At 43.0% G+C, this 26,812-nt stretch overlaps 1 protein-coding gene across 6 annotated transcripts in view; it reads left to right on the top strand.

Moving 5' to 3' along the window:
* The window catches only part of arvcfb (ARVCF delta catenin family member b), a 219,705-nt gene that overhangs the window by 172,428 nt on the left and 20,465 nt on the right, over positions 1-26,812 (top strand). For 5 of the 6 annotated variants that reach the window (XM_069138258.1, XM_069138260.1, XM_069138257.1 and 2 more), the window contains 4 exons: positions 2,082-2,199; positions 2,343-2,514; positions 4,507-4,524; positions 6,285-6,356. In XM_069138258.1, coding sequence (XP_068994359.1) covers positions 2,082-2,199; positions 2,343-2,514; positions 4,507-4,524; positions 6,285-6,356 — 380 coding nt within the window. The remainder of the gene's footprint in view (positions 1-2,081; positions 2,200-2,342; positions 2,515-4,506; positions 4,525-6,284; positions 6,357-26,812) is intronic. The other variant, XM_069138263.1, reaches the window with a different exon arrangement.

Below are 26,812 nucleotides of genomic sequence, written 5' to 3' on the forward strand. Positions count from 1 at the left end.
AAATTCCAAAACCCGAGGCTTCACAAACCAACGGGTGACATCACTGTTAGTTGCCACTTGGGAAAACCCAGTTCAATCTAAGATTTCCCTCCATACTGCTCCTAGGATTCATAAAACGATGTCTCTCAGTTTCTAGTTGTCATGGCAACACAGCACACTTTACAGCACATGAGTTTTCCAGGTGCAATGGAATCATGAATAGCAAAGTTATCACCGATGCTGATCTCAGCCGCCATCACAGAGGGAAGACAACTGAACAGGAGCTCACCGGCGGGGAGGACTTTCTCTGCCTTCAGATGTCTTTATAAAGTTAATCACATAAAGAGAAAGTTCAGGAAAACAATAACAGTTGGTAAACTGCCAGACATATCAATAATCATCAGTAACAATAGACCTTTAACCCCACTTAAATCTAAGTAACACACCATTAGGTAACCTGTCCAGAGACGACAGCAGCTCCCCTCACGCGCTCCACTGTCAGATGCACTGTCCATAAACCTCCCACCAGACAGCTGCTCCCTGAAAGACTCCTGGAAATGAAACAGCTGACAATAAAACTCTGGTGTCTGTCTGCCCCCAAACTCACTCCTGTCAAATAAATCCAAGGTGGGTGCTCCTTTGGATCTATTTACTGCTGGCCGTTTTTTTTTGAAGGGTTTGATTTATGAGTGAGTCCAGATGGCCGCTGCTGTCTGCCTGATCTCCACCAAAGATTAGTTTTAATTTGCATGTTGCACATTGCAGGATAGTTCCATAGACAAATGGCAGCAGTATACACTGACAGGCAGGTGATGGGTTTGTGTGTGTTCACCATAGACATAAAGCATGGTATGTGTGTGCGTTGCTCATTGAATAGGTCGACAGGTGAAGGTTTACATCCATTTTAACTCGTAAATGAATAATTAGTAAGCGCAGAGGGGTTTTTCTGAGTCTATTCAAATTGGCTACAATATGGATTTGCTGTTGTGTCCTTTTGTTGTTAAATTGAAACGTCCACATTTGTAGCAGCGTTAGATGTTTTATGTGTTTCAGTCCACACAGCACTAAAGAGCACTGCAGTTCTGCTTACCTCTGCAAGGCTGCCACTCTTCCATAGGACTAACTGGGTGTCGGCTAATGGGATTATGTGGGTTGGAAGCCCTCATAAATGAAGTCCCTGGTGAGGAGCGGGGAGCCCCAGCTATCCCTTAACCCTCTTTAAAGCCTTGCCTTTCACAGTCAGTCAGACAGCCGCGCTAAGACTGCACCAGCTCTGCTGCTGTGCTTACAGGAGCTGTGCTCAGGGCACTGACTGATGTAACATGGATGGCATTTCCTTTTGTACAAAAAATGAAATTTATATTCATCATTTTTTTTTTTTCCTAAGATTATTCCTAAAGCCTTCTAGCTTTATTACATTATACTTTTGAGGCAGACAGGGAGTATAAAGGCCATGGGTCACATGCAAACCCCTGAAAATCACACGGCTGCGGTACACTGATATGGGTTTACTGATACTGGGCTTAAATCTGCCTGCCTTTGTCATCCACTCTGTATACTGGTTATATTACACTTGTCTAGGCAGAAACATCTACTTTCAGTGCACTCAGATGCACCTTTCGATGCTCCCATAAACTGTTTTTTAACTTGAATTGCTCAGAACTGTGCATAAACACTTTCCTATACGCATCTCTAGTTGTTATGGTGGTACAATTAGTAGTTGCAGTAGTTTTAGTAATTATGGCAGATAATTGTAATATGCAAGGGTCTGTCTGCTGCTTCATTGGTTTTTCTCTCACAAAAGGGGGGATTTTGGAGATTTAATTATAAAACTTTTTTTTCACTAAATGTTTATAATTACTGCTTAAAATATAAGCTTTTGCCAATTACAGTTTAAAAAAAAATTCAATATGAGCCATCATAACTATACCGGTCAAATCGTCAAGCAATTTTAGAGTTTTTACTTACTAACAAGTCAGTGCTTTAAACAGTAATAATCACTCCTCATCTTTTTATGAACTATATCAGTCCTTTAAAATCAGCAGAAATATTGAAGAAGATCCTTTTTAAAAAAGAAACGTGTGTGTCTTTGTTTCCTGTAGAAACGTGAGCTCGGACGGAGCAGAGGCTCGCCGTAGACTGAGGGAATGTGAGGGACTGGTGGACGCCCTGCTGCACGCTCTGCAGTCAGCTGTAGGGAAGAAGGACATGGACAACAAGGTACAGTAACATCTGGCTCACCCACTCAAAGGCTCATCAGTACACTCTCAAGTTTTATGTGTAATAGTTGATAAGATCCGACCTGAAAACGCCATTCAAAAGCAGGTGTAGTTGACATTATCCCCGTCTCTCTTTCCTCCAAGTCTGTGGAGAACTGTGTTTGTATTATGAGGAACCTGTCCTACCACGTCCACAAAGAGGTACCAGGGGCCGAAAAGTTCCTGGACCCATCGGCGCCACAGGCCCCTGGCTCAGCGGGACCACAGAGGAAGAAGAAGGATGACGCCGGCTGCTTCGGAGGCAAGAAGGCCAAAGGTGAGGAGGAGGAATTCAGAGAGACAGATACAAATGTGATAACCAACAACCAGAATCAGGAAATTCAAAATTTAGAGTTGACTCTAATAAAACACTTACACTCGATGAATGATCATAGAAAATTCCATTAAATCTCATGCAATCCATTGCAGAACATCGGACAAATAAGAAGAAATCCTTGAAATGTGGGTTTCTTAGAGGTGTGGAACATTTTTCTAAAATGATTGGTAGTCTTCTTCTTTTCACAAAGTCTGTAAAATGTAAAAATAACTGACAGAGAGCAGAGCAGTCAATCAGATAGCTGAATATCACATGAACCATTTATTCCTTTGATGTTTTACAGTTCATTAATGGTTTTATGTGCACGATGCGTTGTTAAAAAATTTCCAAAAGTGAAATGTCTTATCTGCTGCGCATATAGAGTAAGAAATACAGACGCATACATGTCCAAAATACGGTCTTATCTCCTCAGTTTTTACATTTTATCATCAATTACAATTTCTTCAAATCAACTGTTTTGTCCCAGGAGACATTAGATTTGAATACAGTATTTAAAATGTTAATAAAAACACATGAATGTGTAAGTAAAGGTTTAAACAGCATTTAAATAGCAAAATCAAGGCCATCGGTTTACTGAAATGTTAGTAGGCGTACATGAAAACTCTCAAAAGTAGAATAATTCCAAACAGTAGTCATAACTTTCGGAGTAAAATGAACTTCAACGAGACTATGTTGAAACTAAATTTGTGTAAAACGACAGAGATCATGATGGACGTCTGTCATGGCGCCGTCTGGAGTGTTTCTGTCGTCGTTGCCTCTGCTTAGCAGATGTGCCATGTTGTTAGCGCCGTCTTCATCAGTGCTCTCCCGGGCATATTAGCTAAACGACACTGTTATCTCCCCGCTGCACAACAATAATGGAGGCCATTCATCAGTCAGCCAACGAGGTGTGACTCGCAGCCAGTGACCCCTGACTCCTAACGACTTTATCGGAGGATCCCATTGGTTCAGGGGTCAGGGCAACACACAGCTTACATGTATACAGATTTATAGTAAAGAAAAAAGAAAAAACAATTACACGCATGAATCCTCTCAAACACATACCCTCTGAATAATGAGGTGTGTTTAGCTGCTGCAGACCCTGAAGGTTCTCTCTGAGAAAACGGGCTCAGGTACAGAAACATTAAGTGCAGCTGTAAAGGATCATAGAGGCGGGCAGTTAAGCAACACTGTTGACAATATGCTCGGTAATTTGTTACCTTAAGTAGGCTGAGTTTGGGCTCCTCCTCTGTTCAGTGTCGCATTCGGCATAAAGTATACCATTATGACGAGCACGTGCAGCTCCTGCTTTGTTGTAGCTAATAAACAGTCTGACTCTCGGCTGATATTCTATCTCTTTGAGCACATTTCTGTTCTTCCCACGTGGTGATTTTAATGAAGCGCTGGCGGTTTGTGCCTTTGTTTTTAATGTATATGTTTCACTGTGACTCTCCATCCAGCCTTCCTGTCTGGCGGTGGAAGTTTCCCCTTCTTCTTTTTTCATTCTTTTCTTTATTTCCTTCTCGCTCGCTAGTTTATCTGAATATCTTTCCCTTAATGTTCCACACTTCCTTCGCTATTTAACTGTTTCTCTCTCCCTCCTCCTCTCTTTTCTCTAAAAAAAAAACAGTCCTACTGATGCCAACTCTTTGAACACGCTTCTCAGAGAACACCTTTGGACTGCTAATGGCTTCCTATCTGCCCCCTTTTTCTCTGTCTGAGACCAGTTCACAGCCTTTTTTTTCCCTCCCTCTTTGCTCTCTCCTCCTTCCCTTTTCTTCTCTCCGTCACTCTTTCACCTCGTCTGTTCAGTAAAAGATGACACAAACTGTTCACATGTATTGTACAGCTCCTCGACACGCGCGCACACGCCTTTTTTCACCATGCTTCTTCTCTCTTCTTCCCACTTTGTGTTTTTTTTGGCATTGCTGCTGCTTCCTTGGCTAACTATAGAGGAATGGTTTAATCAAGGTGAGTGCCCCCCACCCCTCTCCTCTTCCTTTCAACCCTTCTCCCTTCAGCTCTCTCCTCCCGCCATCCTCCTCCTCCTCCTCCTTCTTCCCCCTGGCTGTAGAATATAGTTAGAAGTAGTTTTAGGTGTCCTCCGGAAAACCTGAGAAAGTTCCAAGGTCCTTCCTGAAAATTGGGGTGTTTCATTCATTCCACATGCATTCCCTCATCATGCCCACCTACCGTAGCATTGAGTATTATAGACTCCACCCGTCCCAAGCTCCCTCAGTTTGTTAGAATTAGTTTTTCATCAGCCCTCTAAAGTAGGTGAAAGGTATAAGGAGAGCTCCATAAAAACAGGTAAGTCCATCCGTTCTTGTCCCGGTTGTGAAGTAGAGCTTGACTCATCACATGAATCAAAGATGCTGTAATGGAAAATCAAAAGCAGAAATCCATCTGCAAATTGAACTGAGGTTTACAACCCCTTAGACACCACATAAAACGATTCCCAACACCTCTAACTGGATCCGAGTTGAACCTTTTGTATTCTTTGTAAGCCTAAATGTCAAGCTCTGCTGCAGACCCTGTTTTTGTGTGTGGTTGATTGTGTGTGCATTGAAACTTCACATCACATCATCTGGATTATTGATACTGAAACAGATTTGTGCAGATTTGTTATTCTTTGGAAAAATTTAGAGGTTGTCAGTGTTTTTATGTCACAAAGGCAGAACTTACTATTTCACAGTTATTTCTGTGCTGTTACTTCAGAAAATGGTAACAAAAACTGCTGCTGATATCTGAAAGTATCTTTTGACAATGAAATTGTGAAGCTGTCCATTGTCCAAACTACTCTAAGCAAATATTCGATTGATTCATTCAAGAATAATTCATACACATTTTTCTCTAAATGAGTCATCAGATGTATCAAATTGGAGGAAAACAGCACAAACTAGCAGATACCTTTGAAATAAAACTGTATGTCTCCTAACTGGGATTTAGACAGCTGGAATATATAAGCTCCTTTCCTGAAGGGAAGCTGTGGCTCAGCCAAGAGGGAGCACTTCGTAACTTCTCCTCGCCCCGCCCCCGGTGACCGCAAATTTTACTTCCATCGAGCTGAGGGATCGGCCATTGTGTGTCTGTATCTCTGTAGTGTCCCGTGGGCATGTCCATACAGTATGCATGCGAGCTGACCATTAGCTGGCCGAGCTGCAATTCCCCCCCCCTCCCCGTACTCCGTTCCCCATCTGCCACTGCATTATTCAAGGTGTTTTAGATGCTAAGGAAACACTGCTGTTACCTTTGGAAAGTGTATGCATTAAAAAGAGTGTAGAGGGCTGGTGTGTAGTTATGTGTGTGTAGTTCATACAGTGTTTTTGTGATGTAATTCATGTCTCTGTATGATAGACACTCTAGAAGAGATTGTGATTTCTACATGTGTGTTTGTACATATCATGTTATCATTCTAGCTCTCTGTATTGTGTGTACATGTATACATTCATGTTTTATCGTGGGTCCGACCGATATGTACATTTACCAGTTCTTTTAACTTCTGTTATTTACATTTACATCTTATAACCCATCTATAGTTTTATTGGTGGTGTTATTGTTTTTCAAAGGCTATTTTATTATTAAAATAAAAAAAATTGTATTAGTCGTCCCAAAATACAGAAATCACCCTTTCGAGCCCATATCGGTCTAACCCTGGTGTCCGTGATATTAACTTTGCAATCCAGGTGTCTGTCACTGACATCATCTCCCCTCTTCTCTTCTCCATCCAGGCAGAAAAAATGGTGAGAATGACAAAAACTACGACACATTGGATCTGCCCCAGCGCACAGAGCCGACGAAAGGTAGGATCTCGTCTGTCTGGGCAAAAAAACGTCCCTTTGTTCAGTCTAGACGGAACTCCAATGGTTGTGGTTGGAGGCGGGGTCAGGTGTGTTGGTCAACAAAAACGTGGGAGGCCTTTAATGGAAAAGAGTCGGCCTGTTATTTAGCTGTTGATTTAGCTTTGTTTGATGGTTTTGTGCCTCCAGTGTGATTGTCAATTGTTGGCAGCTTGTGAGAGCATCAATAGTGTAAGCTCTCTTTTTCTGTTAAACACTGCAACAATGCGCCGGGGCTCAAAAGGCAATAAATAAACAGCCTCTTATTATATACTGAGCTCTACCAAGTTTACAGCTTAAGAGTTTCTATTGTTGTGTGTGTTGAATTGTACTGTGCTGTTATTTATCAGTGGAGCCTCGAAATGTGTGATTTGGAAAAAAGTCTTCTGTCACAGTATGTGTAATTTAAAACTGGGAAATGATGAACCAGAGACTTTAGCTCTTTTTTGGCACGACTGAGATGAGAAAATTGATAGCACTTTCATATCTCTGTAGCAAATATGAACCAAATATAAATGGCAGCTGCTGGTTAACGTATCTTATTACAACTAGAAAAACGGGGAAACAGCTTTTCTGGCTCTGTCCAAAAATCCATATAAAGCACCTGTGAAGCTGTAATTTATGCACAAAACAGAAGAATATCAACAATTCATCATTTTATGTAGGATGGTCTGCTGCCAAACTATTTCTTGGCTGCGACAAGTAACTTCCTAAAGTCTCTGCTGGTTGCAAAGCAACAAAAAAACAGAGGACACCAGGATTGTACGTTGGCACATAAAACTCATATAACTTGCCATAAAACAGTTAACTGTCATTTTTAGACTTCAGCTTTTGCACAGTTGAAACAGCAACATTTCATTTCATTACAGACAACAGGTATTAAATATATATATCAAGTTACAATTTCATAAGATGTTGTTCTTAGTTATTTTAGATATTTCAGAAATAAGCTTAGCCATGTAGGGTGACATGACATCATGGCGACATGACATCATGGCGACATAACGCAGACGTCAGCTTGACGGATAATTGGTCGAAACATTTTTTTATGTCTTTTATGTAGGAGGTGGTACTTGGAAAGTTTGGTCTACTACAGTGATTGTTATAATATGTTGCAAACGTTCTGGAGATGCCGTTAACAAAATAATTATAAAGTAGATAAACTACCTAGGTGTCTGTGTTTTGGGTAAACCTGTGATTTAAATCCTAAATCGAGCTACTTCATAACATTCTGTATTACTGCCATAAAAAAATCTTTGCTCATTAATTTAGCTTAGCTCCCATAGAAAGATTAGGAAAGATATCTGAATATAAAGTGTTGTTGTTATACTGCTCAGGTCTAAATGAGCTTGGAAGCTAAATTACATTATTTCCAGTGGAACTGTAGCCTCGGACTTATGTAGCATAAATTTACTGTCAGTAACACGGAAAGGTTTCTAGTAACATTTGTTTTTTGCTGTCATTTGAAAAGTTGAATTCACTGCTGTCGGGAAGGACGGACTCCTCAACTGTGTGTATGTGCATTTACACTCTCTTGGCTTTCGTTTTTTTGGCACTAGCAGGCAGTTGTAACGGTTATGAAAGCAAATTAGGATGCAGCACACACATCCGGATGGAAATAGAACGTGTGTATGAGTCAGTTACTCTGAGGAAATGTGTGTGTGTGTGTGTGTGTGTGTGTGTGTGTGTGTGTGTGTGTGTGTGTGTGTGTGTGTGTGTGTGAAAGAGACAGCGGCCGTCCATCCATCTAGAGGTGTCTGTGGAATTGGCCTGCACTTGTTACACACCGTTATGTAGTATTTACACATCAGCACCTTCATCAATGTTTAGTGGCAGCCACTCCAAGTCAATATCACTTCCTGTTTGACTGTTAATTAGCCACATTAACACGGCAAAGTGGGCTCTCATTAAACTAGATCACAATTAATTGCTGTGCTTTTCCAAGTTAAGCCGATTTTGCCCTTTTTTTTTATTTATCACTCCTAAAGTAAAGGGAGGCAGATGAGCTCCAAGGATGATAATTAATATTTTCCTCTCGCTGGGTTTTCGTGGGTAAAAGCCAAGCTGGCATTTTGCAACGGAGGATCTATCGCAGTTACAATTGTGCTGCGATTACATGACACAATGTGGGAACAACACCCTTCGGAGTTTTGACTCCACAGAAAGCAATTATCGCTTTAGGCCTAAATGCCATGCACAGTTGAAAGGAGTCTGTGGGTTCACGTTGGAGAGAGCGGTGTGGCATTTTCTCCCGTACGGACGGACAAATCATATTTGACGTTTATTAGCCGAACACGCAGGCGAATAACAACAGTGAGATGCATGGATAATGAGCCTCATCATGAGAGCAAAGCCCATGTTGACTTTCAATGCGCATTCATCGCTTTTTTTCTACTTTGGGAAACATCAGAGGTACAGAGGGCTCGCAACTCGAGAAAAAGTCTTCCGGGAGCCTCGTTTGTTTATCTATGAAATTGTGTGTTTGTGCGGTTCGGGCACGCACTCCAAACCTCCCCGGGTCATCTGTGGAGAGTTTGCAGAGAGCGGGAGAGGGAACAGCTCTGATTTGAGGGAGATACGGGAGATTATATGTGTATCCTGGTCCTGATCTGATGTCGGACAGAGAGAGGTCAATGCAGGGAGCACACTGGACCTGCCAGTGGACGATGATTAATCTCTTTGTTTGTGTGTTGTGAAAAGAAAAAAAGAGAAGGAAATAGATTAAGACAAGAGAACTATGGCTGATGGGTATTTTTAGTTCAGGCAACAGTTTTGATTCCAGTACCGTTGATACATGCTCCTGAGGTGGAGATTCTTTATCCTTCAAACTTTGTTCGTTGTTTTTTTGGCAACTTGGGGGCAGAAGAACAAGTTGTGCAACAAACACAACATTGACTAAGCTGCTAAAAGCTCCACTGGTTTCACCGGGTAATATTTATCTTTGTCTTTCTGCTGCTTAGTGGTGGTGCAGGTAGAGTACAGAAGATTCATTAGAATTTGTTCCTCTAAATTCAGCGACCTGCTCTGACTGGAAGTGAGTTTGATCACAGCAGTTACAGTGAACCAAAACAGTAAAGCTGTAAAAACCAAAACAATGGGCTAAAAGATGCTAAAGCGCTCCATAGAGATGAGTAGAACTGCAGCGTTGGGTGACAATTTGTGTGCCACCTGCTGAATGTAGTCATTGGATCTACTGTTATTAAAATATATTTGTTTCCACAGCATTATATTTGACCCTTTCTCGTTCCCACAAAACAGAAAACCCAAATCCACAACAATCTTTTCAGAGTTGTTGCAGCTCCTTAAAGAAGCTAAAGAAGTGTCACTTTTGGATGTACATCTATTCACGCTGTTGCTGAGGGTCCGATAAGAACATCTATGGAAGCTGTCTCTGTCCAAAAGCTAACATAACTGTCTACCAGCACCTCTAAAGCTCACCGATTTAGATTTTATTCCTGGTTTCTTTCATTTGTACGTAAAATTATTAGTAAATCATAAATTTGTGGTTTGACGCGGGGGATGTGCTGGACTTTTTCCATCTCTTTTTGTTGTTACTGTGAGGAAGCCACACAAACAGTAAATAAGGAATAAGTGATCGCCCGTACTTTCACATCTTTAACTATGGCGTTTTGTTTACACTAAATAAATCAGATTATAAATAATGAGTCCTCTAAATAAATAATACATAATTTTGTCCAATATCAGCGACTGAATCTATGAGGCCTATTAGCATTAATGTTCCTGTGAATTATTAGCCAATAGCTGCTCTTCTGCTCTTATTAAAGAGTTTTTATCCAAGATTTTTATTTTTCATCCACTAAACTTGTCTTGCCAGTGTCTCAATCCATCCACCTCATTATGTGGCCGCCCGAACTGATTAAAGTGAGTTATTTTCCCCATGTAGTTGCACTACAAATGGAGACCTGTTGCAGGCACATACATCATTAAAGAAGTCCGAAGTTGCGGGGGATGCATTATTTATGCTTTCTAGAACAGAGCCCAGAGAAAGTGAGAGTTTGGCTGCAACAAAAGTAATTAAGAAGTGTGAAAAGACGTTTTTCATTAAAGAGCCAGGGAGTGTGGCAGCCCCTGAGATGATGAAACATTTTCCCAGCAGTTAATTGAAACCACAGCGTTTACCTTTAGATTGGAGAAAGGTCAGTGGAGGGGAGGACGGTGGGAGAAAGGAGAAGGTGTGATGTGTGATGACTGAGTGTGTGCAGCAGCTTTTGCTTTCTTCTTTCTAAGAGTGGAAGGAAAGAAAACTCCAGTGAAAACTAAAAATCAGCCTTTTCTTGAGGATTCCTCCCGCCTGAAAAAGGAGGTTGAGAGAATGCACACACAGTTGTTGGCCGTCCTGCGAGAAACACTGTGTCTCAAATTAATTATCCTTTACCTGCGTTGAATCCTTCATCTCTTCCCCTTCATCGGCTCTCGTCTCCCTCCGCTGGATTGTCGGAGCGGTGTCACGATGCAGGAGACCGAAAAGTGTCTCACATCTCCGCTGAGCTTGTGGGTGTGTTTTCAATGAACCGAAGTGGATGAGTACAAGCGCTCTGATCCCCAGCGAAACTAAGGCGTGAATCATTTGACCTTGACAGATGAGGAAGGCAGGCTTTGGCCTTTGTAGCTGTGTGTACAGGCGGCTCAGCTTGTAAACGCTGTTCAAGATGAGTAAAGGTGACTTTACTTGTTGTCTGCAGTGAAGTAAATCTTTAAGCGCATGGCTCCAACCGCACAAGCGCTCATTTCATCAGAGAGGTCAGACTTCAGGGTGAAGTCCAGCGATTCAGTATGTTGTTGTTGTTTTTTTTTATCCACAAAGCTTTTAATTATACTTTAATACCAACATGGATAGCTGAAAATTAGAGCTGAACTACAAGAAAAGAGGGGGAAAAAGATTTTGTTGGTGTTTGGTCATAAAGTAAAATGCTGGACAAATAAAAAAGTTATTGACCTGATGATGGCAGTATATGAAAAGGCAGGAGTCATTAAAACGGATCACATACATTTGATCTCTTATTAACTGCACATGTATATCATTGTATGTTCTTTTTGGCTAAATTTTGTTTTGAATTTCTTTTTGTTTTACAGCTGATTTTGTCTTTAATGCTTGAATCTTTTTTCAGTCTATTTGATTGTTTTGGTTATGTTTGATGTTTTACAGCACTTATGTTATATTTAAATGGGCTGTAGAAGTAAAAAATAAATTCAAAAGTCAACTTAATTTGAGATAATAATTTCACAAAAAAATCCATTCAGCAGTTTGAAATATTTTCACTACGCAGAGCAAAAAAAAAAAAACCAACGTAATCTCATGGTGGAGCGCAATAAAAGTCAGTAGGATTCATGGCTGATAAAATTTTCAGATCTGAGTTGTGATTGACAGGTTATTCTCTAACCTTCACACTGTTATAATGAGGGGAAGTTTTAGTATGTGCACATTGTCAGCTTGAAAAAAATCACCTAAACTCTGATTGCCTTTTACCTCCAGGCCAGCACGTTCCACTAATACATTTTTATATGAAGAAATAATTGGAAGTTTGTGGGTGAACGCTTCTTTTTCTAGCAGAGCTTATTCCCACCGTGATGAATGCTTGTAGTTTCCAGTGAGGCTGTTTGATTCTTACTGCATTAGGACCTTCTAATTAGTCACGTGACAACAAGGGCCATCTGACGAAGCAGTAAAGGTACCGAGCTTGAAAAGCCTCGGCACTTTCCATGTTTGCTCCCTCTGCTCCCTCCGTTCCTCTTTCTACCTCGCTTCCTAATTCCCATTTCTCTTTGCTCTCTGACACTTCGGTGCTCTCTCTTTCACGTCGCTGGGAGATTTATTGTGCTCTCATCGCCTCGCGAACACACATTGAACAATTGAGGAAACAGCAGCGTTTTACGAAGACAACAACTGTGCAACACGTCTCACTGCTTTGTCTTGCAAGCCAAAGCATTTAATTTTCCGGAGAGGTCTTAGCATTGACAAGCAACGCAGGCGCGAGCTGTTATTTCCTTGCATTGTATAACCCTCTTTGATATCAACCCACTGGAGATCTCTATTTGTGTTATAATGAACACTGACTGTTTTGCTGTCAGAGCCGTCGCTGTCTCTGATGCATCGCAGCTCTTGGAGTCAGAGGCTCGATTGAGTTGAGGAAAATTGGATCTACACTTTAGTGTTGTTTGTCTCTGCTGTTGTCACCCCACATGGATGTGAAATATTTCACTTAATGGCCCCGTGGCATGAATCTGACTCTTCTAATCCTCCCTGCGACATCTCTACGGCGCCGAAAGAAAGCAACAGTCTTGCTCGAAGCTTTGATGAACATCCTGCCTCAGTGAGCAAATGTGTCACAGCAGATCAATTTTTCAAGATAAAGCATCTTTGCGTCATCATGCTGGTGCCCAGTCTGCTTTAGAGTAGCACAACACCGGTGTTATGCTGACCTACTCGTCGGGGAGTGCAGCTCTGGGTTGGACTGCTGGCTTGATCAGCAGCAGAACACATGCTAACATTAGCATCCTTAGGGTGCGATTTAAAAATGCAGATTTTTCTGGTCTAATTTTCAGCAGTTTGACGTCGAGGTTTGCCCATTGATAACTTCACTTTAGGCTTTTATTTCCCTTTTTTTAACTGATGTTTTTGATTTTTTTTTTCTTTTTTTTTTTTTTACTGAAATGAAACGGGTGCACAGGAGCTAAATAAATAAATAGCAGTTACTGGACGTAATTAACTACGAACACGTTTGTATTTTGTTTCCTTCAAGACAACGGTAGAGGAAACGCTGCAATACCGATGGGAGGGAAAGTTTGGCCTGTTCTGCATCTACAGCCAAAGTTGAAGCTGAATGTCATGAATCATTTACTCGACATCCTAAATTCCAAGCAGCAGTATCACGTAGGAGCACTCCGTTTTCACGCCTGTGGAATTTAACACCCAGATAGCGAGCGCTGACTCCTGGCCTCGCGGACTTCTTGCTCGCTCGGAAAACCTGTTGATCGCAGCAGCAGCAGCGGCTCACTTGCCCTTTTGTTCAGAAACAAACACACCACTCAGTTGCCTTCCCTCCCTCCGTCCCTCCCCCACCTCCGCTTCCTCACTTCCTGCCGCCACATTTCGCAGCGAGGTGAGAGCCCGCGAGCGATTCCGGCGACCTCGCGTACGTCCCGCCCGGGCACGCGGACGAGAATGGCACGTATACAAAGCACGCACTCAAAGCAAAAAAGTATACAACGCTTGCATGCACACATGCTCATTCACACATACTTTCTCACTCTCATCTTCTCTGCTATTTCGACACATAGCATGCACTCCACACAGGGTCGGTTCCAGACTGTCTGGCACCACATATCAGTCACTGTGTCTTGTCTGTAGGCTCGGTCGGTACAGTTCCCCTGGCGTTACACCTCCCTTATGCCAAGTATACAGTGTGTAGCGTGTTGCCTTTATACTGGATGCTGACACGTCCAGAGGGAATTCCAACCTGCTCCAAGAAAAGGAGGCCAACATTTCAAGAGGTGTGATGAGTGATCAAATGTTTTTATATTTCTGTTCTCTTTATGTCACAACTGGCAGAGGAGGCCAAGCTAAATTGGACAAAACCAAAAAAGAAATATTGTATTTCAGGAGAATTGTTTGGTTGAATGAAGGATAAATAAATGTTAACAAAACTAAAAGAACCAAAACATAATCAGGCTTCTTAAGTGTTTCCATCTGAACTGTGTGTATTATACAGTTTTCTGCACTCAGCACCTTTGCAGAAGTAGCAGCAGGAGATAATTGATGCTTGTCAGTAAAGGCACATGTGTTACGTGTATATTAGTCCTCTTACACAATAGCGCTTTGAGTGTCCTGGGTGGATTGGAAAGCTATCATATAAAAAAGTCAAGAGGAAATGCAGCGCACAAAAAAAGCATTCAAGATAGACTGAAATCAGACAGTTTACAATATATCTAACCTTTAAGCAGTGTTATAGTGAGGTGAATTTTTAGTATGCGCACATTGTCAGCTTGAAAAATCAGCTGAACTCTGATTGCCTTTTACCTCCAGGCCAACACGTCCCACTAATACTGTTGTGACATGCATTTTCAACAGATTTAGAAAAAATGTGTGATTTCCCCAGCGGTTTCAGGATGCATAAGTAAAATCAAATGTCTGCAGATTCAGGTGGTGGCAAGTAATGACAGCTAAAATGATTGCACTAAAGTGACAGAATTCTTCTTTTGACTTCTGCAGTTTTGCGCAATTTTAATCTGACCTCTGACCAGTGTAACTGTGACTTCATTTTTCGACTTAAAATACAGGTGCCACCACTAGCAGGGTCCACCTAGATTTGCATAAACATAAATCAAAAGCATTCAAATCTGGCTTACAGAGAGGCATGTATGTGGATGAGTGTGAGCAGAAGTGTACTAAATTACATGTAGATATCACCTGGATACAAAACACTCATTGGATACTGGCCCGACCAACAGGTCATTCTCATGGATCTCTATGCTGTTCTTTTCTCTCTCTGCTCTCCCCTCAACTCCAACCGGTCGGTCGAGGCAGATGGCCGCCCACCAATGAGCCTGGTTCTGTCGGAGGGTTCTTCCAGTTAAAAGGGAGTTTTTCCTTCCTACTGTTGGAAGTTTTTCTTCGAACAAAAAAAGGGGAGTTTTTTTCCTCCAAGTCACTCTCATGGCAATTGTTGAATTATTGGGGTCTATTGTATAATGCTCTAAAGTTTTGTTCTAAGGACCTTTCTATGTTAATTGCCCTAAAATAACTTTGTGTTGGGATTTGGAGCTGTATAAATAAACTGAATTGAATTTAATTTGAACTTAACTGTCAGGTGTGAAAGGGACCTCTACTGTGGCTCTTGTCAGTTTACAGTAAAAGTCTAAAGTTTTCACAGTACTGTAGATAATTAAGGAACATGCTCAGTCAACAGTGTGGATTCATGCATGTATTTTTCTGCAGAGTATGACGTGATGTTTTTAACTGTGTGCCAACATGTTAAAAGCTCGCCTCAGATGCTAATTGTGAGATTAAATCTGAATGCCGCTCTGCCACGCCAGCTGTTTCCAGTGCCACCGTCCCCTAACCGCGCTCAGCTCCCCACAGCTAACTTGACAGTCCTTTCCGCCAGTCACTTTCTTGCCTTTGTTTTTGATATTAAAACCAAGCACAACACAGAAAAACGACTAATTATATGAATAGCCAACGGCTTGCAGCTGACATTTTAGCTAATGCGGCTCCCCCCTCAGCTCTCCACCTTCTCATGAGCCGTCGCACACAGCCAGTGATGAAAAGGAGTGATAATAAGGCGAAGAGTTTAAAAAACAAACAAATGAGGTTTGTTAAAGTGGTACCACCTTGTGTTTTGTTAGAAATACAAAGAGGTTTGCATAATAATGCTATTCTCAGGAGGTCTCAGTGGCTGCTCTACACATCATTAGCGGAGTGAAGTCCTTGCAGATTAGAACGTGTTTGTGTGTGTTGATGCATGGTAGCATTTATCCACCTGTGTTTGGTAAAGGATAGTGGGGCGCCTCCAATTCCCAGCACTTCCTCTGTGGCGGTGCATAAACTTAACAGCACTTCCACCCACTAGCACAGCAGTGATCAACCGTTTCTCAACTTTCCTTACCCTCAGAAAGCTCAGTTGCCCCCCTGTCTCCTCCCACGATGATCTATGGGATTGTTAAAAAAGTGCAACATCAGGGTCTTCAGATGATTAACCATGTCATTCGCCTCCCCCATCTCCCCAAACCTGCACGGTCGGAGCCAAGTGGTAATTATGAGACAAGACTTTTTCCAGTAAAGTAGGAGGAAGCGCTGTGAGATTTACTTGCCAATTGGAGCCTTTGTTTGGCCCCGTTTGAGGCACAAGAGCGCTGCTTCCTGTTTCTGCGAGAGACGCTTTAATCTAATTAAAAGCAGATTAATGGCGCGCTGACTGGCATCGCTGGAGCTACAACAGGGGCTTAGTGAAGAGAAAAACGCCACCCCTACAGAATTTGCCACTGTCCTGTTACTGGTAAACAGTAAATGAAATATCGGGTCGTAAACAGTCTAGACTGTTGTAAATAGGAGCGGCTAAATGGACCCTAAGGACCGCCACCCTCGCGTACTATCGAGGGAGAGTTGGACGCTGGCGAGTGTCCAATCAAACTGTCCCTCCACTGGACATAAAATCAGTCCGAGTGTATATCAGGGCCGCATTATGTTTCATGGTTTTTATTTTAAGCACTAAAATGACGCTTTTATCCGAAGCAACAGAAAGTTTCTGCTCTCCTTGCAAACAAGCAGAAGAGTGGAGAGGCCAAGGTCTCGGAGCTGTTGCAATATATTTCCGTGACGCGACAACAGCCATGAAAGAGATGAGTAGACGAAGAGAAAGCATAAACAGTCTAAGGAGAAAGATGTAAGCGTCTATTTATGTAAGAGAGCGAGTGGGAAGAGGGCGACATGAAATGCTTTTTGGTGGGGAGTTTTTTCAGCATCCGCAGCCAATCTGTTTGACTGGTCTATAATCACAGGCATTTTGGGATTTTTAATGCACGTTTGATTTGACGATGGGTTCATTTAAGCCGGCGGGGGCAACTCATCTCATCCTCGCTGCCTTTCATTTGACTCTTATAAGCACACACAAATCCTAATTCATACAGCTGTCCACAAGCACAGTCACACACACACACACGCGTGCAAGCTCATTTACGCCCGCAAATACTCTGTCAAACTCTGCCACACACACACACACACACACACACACACACACACACACACACATACACATATGCTCGCATAAAGAACAATGTACTGCGCCCTTGACCATGAGGGTGGTGTTATGATGCTATTAGGGGAGGTGTTGTTTATCAGGGTGTTGCAGGGACAGAAAATATTACATGAAGAAAAATAGACCACGGCATCAGCCACGTGTGTGTGTGTGTGTGTGTGTGTGTGTGTGTGTGTGTGTGTGTGTGTGTGCGTGCGTGCGTGCGTGCGTGCGTGCGTGCGTGCTTGTGTGCAGGCAAAGCCGAGGGGGAGCGTTTAAATGAGAGATGGGGGCTGACAAGGACCCAGACACAGGAAATCCCTCCACCGTCAGACACCATCACAGCCGTCATCACGCAGAGCGGATGCAGAGTCTAGAAACAGAGGGCGCACTTGTTCGAGGGCTGTGGTGGACCAGCCGGGTGGAGTTTAGTTATTTTGATGTGGTCTGAATTAACAACGAGAACAAAATCAGAAGCCATGTATGTTTCCTCAGCATTTTTATTTATGAAGGAAATATTTTACATACAGCTATCGACTGTATATAAAAGTGGAGGTAGCTTCCGCCCCTTAAAAATTACCACCTGAGCACATATGCAGTTAACACTGATACCGAGGGCAGTTACAACGCTATATTAATATTTGAGGAGAATTGGCAAAGGAGATATGAAAATATAAAAATACCAAGTTATATATTCGGTTAATGATGTGCTCCTTGGCTCTGGAGCACCATTCAGCTCCTATTCTAAATAGTAAGATGGTTAGTTGGACATGCTGATGCAGCACTCTTCAGGAGTCAATTCACTTGAAAAGAAAAGAATTCACCTTTCAAGCTCCTTAAATGCAGAATATTAGTCTTATTAGTTTATAATGTACACCTCTTTAATATCAAACACCTGCATCTGTGTATTTGTGCATTATTTGTATTGAATTTGTATTTATTGATACCAAATATTGACGACTATATTGTCGGCAGTTTTAAAAGCAACAAAGAAAGCCAGTGGAACTCCAGTCTCTGTGTGTATGTGTGTGTGCGTGCATGCGTATGTGCGTGTTTAAGCCTTATTCCTTTCCATCACCCAGACTGCAGGCTCAGCCCCTAATCAGCCTACACCCACCCCCACCCCCCCACCCCGCCCCTTTATTCCACATCTGCTTCAGTCCTCTGCTTCTATCTCCAGTCCTCGTTCCAGTCACTGCCATATCTCTATTAACCCACCACCACCACCACCACCACCACACACACACACACACACACACACACACACACACACACACACACACACACACACACCAGCAGTCCACAGGATTATCCAGGCTTATTCCCAAAGGCTTGGACACCCCTAACTCCTAACCCCCCCCCCCCCCCAACCCCAAACTGCAGAGTCCATCATTTAGCTTGTGCTGCAGTGCATTGTTTTTTGTTCTTATGGTTGATTGTAGATGGCTTTTTTCTTTGCCTTTATATTGCTGTGTTTTTGCCCTGAAATGATATACGTACCTCTGCAGTCTATTTACCAGACAGCTGTCCCATCCACCATGCAACGTTCATAGCTCAAATCCACTCAGTCACGATGTCTTCCTTCTCCCCATCCATCCTTCAGCCTCCGTACTCCTCGTACTTTTACTCCTCTCCTCTCCCTCGCCTGCTGTATTATTCCTTCCCTCCCTGCTCCTCTGCTTTTACTTGTTTGTCACTCTCTCCTCTTTCCCTCTTCCCCTTTCTTTTTCCTGTCTTTCTTTTTTTCTTTTTTGTCTTTGCTCCCTTTCTCTACCCCCCATCCTCCTCTCCTCCACCTCTCTGTTTCTCATTCCCCATGTTTTCCTCTTACTTCCCTCCTCACTTCTGTCGATGCACGATCTCCCCGTGAAATCCCTGTCAGACGTGAAGAGGTGGAGCATGTTGGGAATTGACTGTAAGGTGGAATTTGTGGTGAAAGCACGACATCGCCCCGACAACTTAAGCTTGTATTTCAGGCTCTCGGGCTCAGGTGAGCAACCAAAAACTGCCAAAACAGGAAATGGGAAACGCTTTTCGCCCACCCCCAACTCACCCACTTCCCCATCCCCCCACACTGCTTTCCTCTGTGAGATCCCACACCACCCACACCTCCCCCCTCTCTCTTTATCTTCATCTCTTCCTCTCTCCACCTGTTTCTCCCCCTCTATCTCTTTCTTCTCTGGCAGCCTCTCTCTGTTGCCTGAGTTTTTAGTTTCGTTTGTGTCTGGGTGAGGACGTGACTTGCCTGGGGAAGGAGAGCAGGCACTCAAGGTGATGCTGAGATACACTTGTCTCAGAAAGCAGACACACACAGTCACACACACACACACACACACACACACACACACACACACACACACACACACACACACACACACACACACACACACACGCACGCCTGCCTCTCCACTGCACATTCAAGCATCTGATGGAGCTGCGAGCTGTTAAACATAAACTTACTCTGGGCACAAGCAGGGCTCAGCCACTAGTTGCAGCTCTCTGTGTTGCGTTTTGGCCAGTTGCTGTGGAATTATGGGAACTGCAGTATGGATGCGAACTCGCCCAGTTTCCAATTTAGCTTTCCAGTTTCTATCCTCAGCACATTATCTCTAAATGACATTCATCTTCTAAATGATGCTGTTTGGTGTTTCAGGTGGACTGAAAAGTTGCGCTGTCCTTTTTCCTTGTTTTTTTTGTTTTTTTTTTGCTCTTACTGGCCCAACTGTCTCAACTGAACACTGAATGAGCAGATTTGTTAGTGGCGATGGAGAACGGGTTTCCATAGCAACCCTATTACTACCAGTGTGTACTCTTTGATTTCTGCATATTGTCTACATCAGTAGGTAAAGTAGATTTAGCGTGTGTGCTACTTTTTTGTTGTTGTTTGTTTGTGGTGGTGATTCGGGAGATTTTCAAGAGAGGCAGACGCGAGAAAAGATGGTGGGAGAAGGCAAGACGAGAAACAGGAAAGCTGCAGCTGGAGCCAACAGAGCAGCAGGCTCCTCTGTATCTGTTCTCCATTTGTAGCCAAACTACGAGCGTAGTCCAGACATGTATCGGCAGCTTGCTGTTGATAGCGAGGCATTTTTTTTCCATGTGGCAGCTTCATGGCTGTGAGCAGCTGACCAGTGTAAGACTGAAGCTCTTCAGCTGCAGTCACATCAAATGGGACGGAAGTCAGCAAAGGGAAAGACTTCAATTGATGATGGTCCCTATCATCGGGAAACTCAAGATGGCAGCTGCCAGACTTCTACTCATTCATATGATGGCTACAGTAATCTGTTAGTAGAGACTGAAATCTGTCCAACTACCTATGTATCTCTCACATGCTTTTTAAAATCTTTGTCTTTCTCCTGCTGTCTTATTAAGGAATTTGTTCTGTTCATTTAAGTTTGGTTATTAAGTAAAGTATGATACCAGATTTATTGTACTTTTATTGATTGTAATAGATGACGAAGAAACACCTGATAAGAAGTGGAGGCTGGTTCTAGTGTTTGTTGGTGTGTCTATTTATTCAGTAACAGTTGTTGTCAGCAGCATCAAGCTCCTCAGCTAATCCTCACTGTTGCTGGTTTAACCTTCAGTTAAGCACTGCTACATTCATTTACAGGTTCAATCAAACAAGAACTTCACATGTGTTTAGTTTGAATTCTGGGAGTCTCTAAGTTGTCGCCATCTTGACAGTGTATCACTTAGCTTTACTCCCAGCTAATCTAAAAATGGGCAAAGAGGTGGTGCATGGGTGGAGCTAAGGCAGGACGAATGAGGCCTGGTTGCTGAAACCTGCAGGCAGCTCGCCAACTGTGACGGCACCCACCTGTCACTCAAAGCACCGCCGCCCTTGTTGATGCTTAACTTTAAGCCTTAATTTAACGAGGTGAGTTATATTAAAATTACCCCCCGTTGTCATGAACGGGGAATTGAACTGTAGAGACCAAAACTGTTTTGTACTAGGCTGTAAACATGTTTATTTCTGCTGTAAAGTTGGGCATGTTAACATGGGGGTCGATGGAAGTTGACATGTTTTTGGAGCCCGCCTCAAGTGTCCATTTGAGGAACTGCAGTCTTTGGTGCCTCCGTGTTGGCTTCATTTTGTAGCCTTTTTTATGCTTCTTTCCACTCTGGAGATTCCAGCTAACTAACTTTGCTCTATTGTTTCACCAAAAATGAAGCCAAATTTGGAGCTCATATAAATAGGGAAAAAACAGGTATGTCAAAAGAAATAGTACCCAACTTGCTCATAAAACACTGTTAATTATTCATAATAACCAGGGTAACATGACCACATTGCAAAACTTGCCTCTCTCATGTGGGCTCAAAATGTGCATAGTCAATACAGCATCATATCGACATAAGGTGTTTGTGCTTTTTGGGTGTTCTGCATTATTTGGCTCCAAGCTGGGCTTTCAGAGAACGTTCTGTCTTTCACTGGTAATTCTGACTTGTTATGAACATTCACATTCATATATGTAAGTCAGACACTCGTCATTGCAGTAACTCACATTAATAAGAACATAACATAACAATGATTCTTGAACACTGTAACATGGTGCTAATTGTGAAAAACATGCATGTAAGATGCGTTTATTACAATCATGTGAGTGTAATAAGCTACATTTATATATATTTCCCCTGCAGAAGTGTTGTCATACACTAATAATTCAGGACTGAGTGCACAGGGCTAAATACTAAATAATGCATTTTCCCCTCAATCCATTTTGTTATTACGTCCAAATAAAAGTACCAGGATGTATTACATGCAGCTTTTACTTGTGCCTAACATGGAGGTAGCAGCTCTTGGTTACACCATAAAACGCAGAAAGAGATTGTACTCTGAGGTACCCTGTGTTTCTGCAACAGGCAATCTGTACTAACTGACAGTTATGTCGAAACATTAGCCGATATTAAATTTGAAAGCCATTTGTTCAATAGCAACTTCTTATGAGAGGCTGTTCTGTACTCAACACAACTGGAAAAGGGACATATCTTGTCAATATGTTTTTCATCCGAAGGGAAATAATATTTCCACCTGACAGAGATTCTAATATAGACTAACACCTTCATCTCAGGCCCCTAAAACACTATTACATTAGCAGGAGTAACACTGGAAACAAACAACCCTAGCATTACCACCGCTGATCCACCGAGAGGCCGGATAGCTCCGAGGCACATTCTTGAGTGAGCCACAGAAAAACCTAATACAACTATGGCTCAAGAGTGAGAAACCCACTGGCTCCGTGTTGCTGTCCAAAGTTCAGGGGTTGTAGCCGGAGAGATGGAACATTTCTAAAGGAAAGTTCTTGGAAGTTCCAGACATTTCATTGTCGGCTCATCAATGGACTTTTGCTGCCGGTGTTGATGTGTCTTCTCTGGACAAAAAGCCCACAGCGGGACTGTTCTGGCCTATCAGCACAGGAAAGAGGAAGTACTCCCTTGTCACTGCAGAGGCAGCTTGCTGCAAAAGGGTCCTATTGTGCTGAATGGAAGGAAACAAGCTTTCATGGACCAGACTTTTGGTAGCGCCGGAGCAGGACCCCTGCAGTGAAATGGCAAAGATTGAGGAAGGGAGTGACAGAAGGGTCTTTGCTGCATATTTCCCTCGTGCCTTGAGTGATATCTTTCCCTTTTAGTCTTCTTTGTCTCTGTCCCCAACCTCCCTTTCCCCCTCTCCTCAACCTCCCCGTCACGCCAGGACATCTTTGTGGCCCAAAAACTGATGGGTAGATGTCCAAGAGATGGGCCAATTGCCACCTTCTCGCCTCTCTTTATCAACATCCAACAAGCCGAGGCCAAACACCATGTGGGTATGCTAATGTGAGCCGCCCCGGGGCTGCCCATAGAGATGCCAATCTGTAGCAGGGCCCAGCCGGCTCACAAGAGGAGAAAATGAAGCTCTGACTCCTGGACCCTGTCAGTCTGAAGGGGTGACCGGAGGGTGAACGGCCTTCGCCGACCAGCAGCCCACTCTTGTCTTGGCTCCTCTCTGCTTCAGGTCTGTCGGGAGAGATGCGGTTCAGAGAAGGAATGTGATCCTCCGTCACATGTTCTCCCTCCGGCTTAGTATGAGGACACTCGCATGTTTTAAATCAGCCTCAGCCAGTCGCGGGGTCGAATTGTGTTTGCAAAAGAGTGTTTGTTTTCGGTGTAACCTACGTGGAGGAGCACATTTTCACAGTGGTTCGCCACAACAGAAACTACTGCGGAGAGAGCAGTGGGAAAAGAATTTGAAAGTCAATTGCATGTACCTTTCTGCAATTTACACCTGGCATTAACATGGAACTCAAATGGAAGCATAATTACATTCACACCTGACATTAAGATGCATCTCCAGCATACAAATGGAATTGAGGTTTGTAATTCCCCAGCGGATATTCAGACTTCAGTGTTTCCTCCTTAGTAATACTTAAGCTTTAGAATAGACAGCAAACATCTATTGTACCCATCCCCAAGGATACTTCCATCCATTCCTACCAAGTATATTACGATCTAAGCTGTTATATTTGCATGCATTCCTCAAAGGAAACCTTAAGTAAAAGCTTGCACCTTTATTTTTGTTTACCCAAACAACAGGTCTGCAGTTGTAATTAAAAATCTTGATCACACAGTGGTGTTTTCTTTCGACAGTGCGAGCGATGTACGCCCGTCTTATGTCGATTAGAAATATAACGTGGCCTATTGAGCTTCTCCAAAGCTGCTGCAGCTGCATTTACAGATGAATTGCATACATAATGGCCCGTCCAAAACTAATCATCCATCATGTATTGGAAAACTGACACTGATTGTAAACTCCATCCGTCTGGTGCTCCTTCAAGCGTGCAGTGAAAAACAACAGCAACAAAACAAAAAAAACTGCAAACTCTGTGTGACTCAAGCCAGACCCGTAGAAGTCATTTCTTAAGCCTCTGCGAACCCTGCCAATTTACTTGTTTTGTTTACGTGGCTCCGCCGCTCACCTTTTGGTTTTTAATGAACCCGAGAGAGTCACGAGCATGATTATATCGGCGGCGTACCACTTTTAATGATGTGCTGCTTTAGCCGCGCCGTGTTTCTGCCCCGCGACGCTCTTCATTAGCACTATAGCACGCTCCCATGTGACCACGTATGCTTTCATAAAGACACTCTTCCTCAAAAAAAGAGGGCTGGCAGGGGTTAAATGTGCTGGAGTCTCAGATGTGGAGTGAGACCGGAGAGTCAACGACTTCAGGCTTCCCCCACTGGAACGGTCTCATTTATTTATGCAGTCTTTCACAGGAGGGAGAATGTGACCCTGTGGTCAGCGGTGCTCTATAAGCATTTATTTACTCTTTTTTTCTTATTCTGTCTTTCATGTCTTTTTTTTTTTCCTTCCACCTGGAGAGACTTAACAATGAGAGTACCAGTAGAGCCGCTTCTCCTACAGAATTTTTATAGGAGTATTATACATTGTAGGGATTTTTATTTTTATTATTTTCTGCTCTTTTCTATTTTCTGCCACTCTGTTTGTCATCCACCATCTCTCTCCTCTCTCCTTTCACAGCACTGTAAAACTTCCCTATGAGTTGTAGAAAGTGATATGGCATCATCCCCTCCTCCCCTCTGTTTCGATGTAAGTGCTCTAAGTGTGTGCGAGCAAAAGGAGCAGTAAATAAACCGTGTAAATGCAGGGAAGGAGACGCCGTACGCGATGCTGGCAGCCCCGGATCGATGAACATCACTTTTTGACATGCGCGGTGTGTTTGTGGACCTGTATCCAGTTCCGCCTGAATGCAGCCAACTATCCGAGATCGCTGAGAGAACAGATGCAGCGAGGTGTTTGTCAGAGTGCGTGAATCTGAGAGGGAGAGTCTTCATTATGTTCACGTACATGTATGAATGTGTGTGTGTGTGTGTGTGTGTGTGTGTGTGTGTGTGTGTGTGTGTGTGTGTGCGCGTGCGTGTGTGTGCGTGTGTGTGTGTCCCATCAGTTAATCCATTATCCTTTACCAGCCTGTCACTCCGCTACACCTTAATTGCAGCCAATAGCGAAGCCACTTGAACTTGAATGAATGCCGCAGCCCTGCACCGACCATCGCTCAATCACTTCAACTCAACTTTGTTTCTAACCCAGTTTTCATGCACTGCAGCGCCGCAGAGCCCCTTATCTTCAGCGCCTGGGCACTAATTGAGCTTCGCCTCAATTGCAGGAGTTGTCACCATCGTCTCCTGCTTTGAAAAATAACCTGCTGCTCCTCCCCTCTCACCTCATTTAGGGATGAGCTTCCATCTCAGGAGCATTTCCTGCGTGCGTTTTACCGACTCTGCCCGTTGGTGTGTTTGCGCGTGGCAGAGCTGTGTGTGTGTGTGTGTGTGTGTGTGTGTGTGTGTGTGTGTGTGTGTGTGTGTGTGTGTGTGTGTGTGTGTGTGTCTGTGTGCGTGTGTGTGTCTGTGTGCGTGTGTGTGTTTGTGTGCCCGGGTTGTGAATCAGAGCTCAGCAGGAGTCTTGTAAAGAGGCCACAGTCGTGTGTGGGTTTTGCAACGCTAACACACACTCAGTGGTAAAGTAAATGCGCTGGGCTGAACTCACTGGGATCTGGAACTAAAGTACATTTAATGTAATGATTTGGAGATTTTTGTCTATTTTTGTCTTTAACTTGGTTTGTGGTGGAATCTTGTTAACTACATTTACTGAAATACTCTCTGTAGTGGTACATTTTGGAGAATCTTGTAGTTTTAAGGCAATATTGTACTTTTTGTTGTTGTTTTTTTGACATCGAGAGGTAGTAGTTACTTTACAAATTACTTTACTGACGTCCAAAACATGACTACATTATGAAAAACTAATTTAGCTCCTTGACGTGCTGCATCATTAAAATTCTGCTTGCATTTGAATGCATCATTAATAGTAATCCAGGTTGAAAATGTCTCATGATATTGCTCAAATCCATACATAACTCTGTCTTCATCATAAGTTATTTTCCTGTCGATATTTAAGCGTACATTGATTACATTTTTTTGGACACACGGGAAACAAGCTGTAAACACCGACTGATTACTTAGACTGACACATTATCATCAATAAATTGATTCAGCGAATCTGTTGTTGTTACACGTTCAGCAGACACAGAGCTACAGAGGTTTGGGGACATGTCCACCTGATGAATTTCAGTCCAATGTCGGCTCTATTTCTACAGCAACTTTGGTTTTAGCTTGACCAGTTAGAGTTCTCTTTGGTAGCTAAAAGCTCCGCTATGTTTCCTAGTTAGTCATTAACTTTATGTGTTGTTCGTTGCTGGGAAGGCAGCGTGCGCTGGGTGTATCAGAGTTTTTTGCTTAAAACAGCTTCCTGCTACTAAAACACAAATGACAGTGAACCGCAGCAGTGAAATTGCAGAGAGAAAACACACAATGAGTAAAAACAACGAGCTGAAAGACGCTAAAACACTTCATCAAGCTGGAGGGAACCGTAGAGTTGGCTGATGAAATTTAGGCAGGTTTGTCACTATGAACAGCCCGACCAGAATCAGACTTACTGTCGAAGTACATTTTCTCCTCGCGTTACTCGCTCTCATACAGCCGCTCAAGTTAAATATTTTCAACTCGTGCAGACGCGATTCACGTTGTTTTGTGACGGCGGGCGCGGATTCAATTCAAAAGGAATAATTTGCTTCCCTTTTGGTCTGAACAGACATTATTTGTCATTTGCTCAAT

The sequence above is a fragment of the Embiotoca jacksoni genome, unplaced genomic scaffold (genome assembly GCF_022577435.1).
Source record: "Embiotoca jacksoni isolate LCO1_2020_lvr unplaced genomic scaffold, fEmbJac1.0.p SCAF_8, whole genome shotgun sequence".
NCBI classification, from domain to species: domain Eukaryota; kingdom Metazoa; phylum Chordata; class Actinopteri; family Embiotocidae; genus Embiotoca; species Embiotoca jacksoni.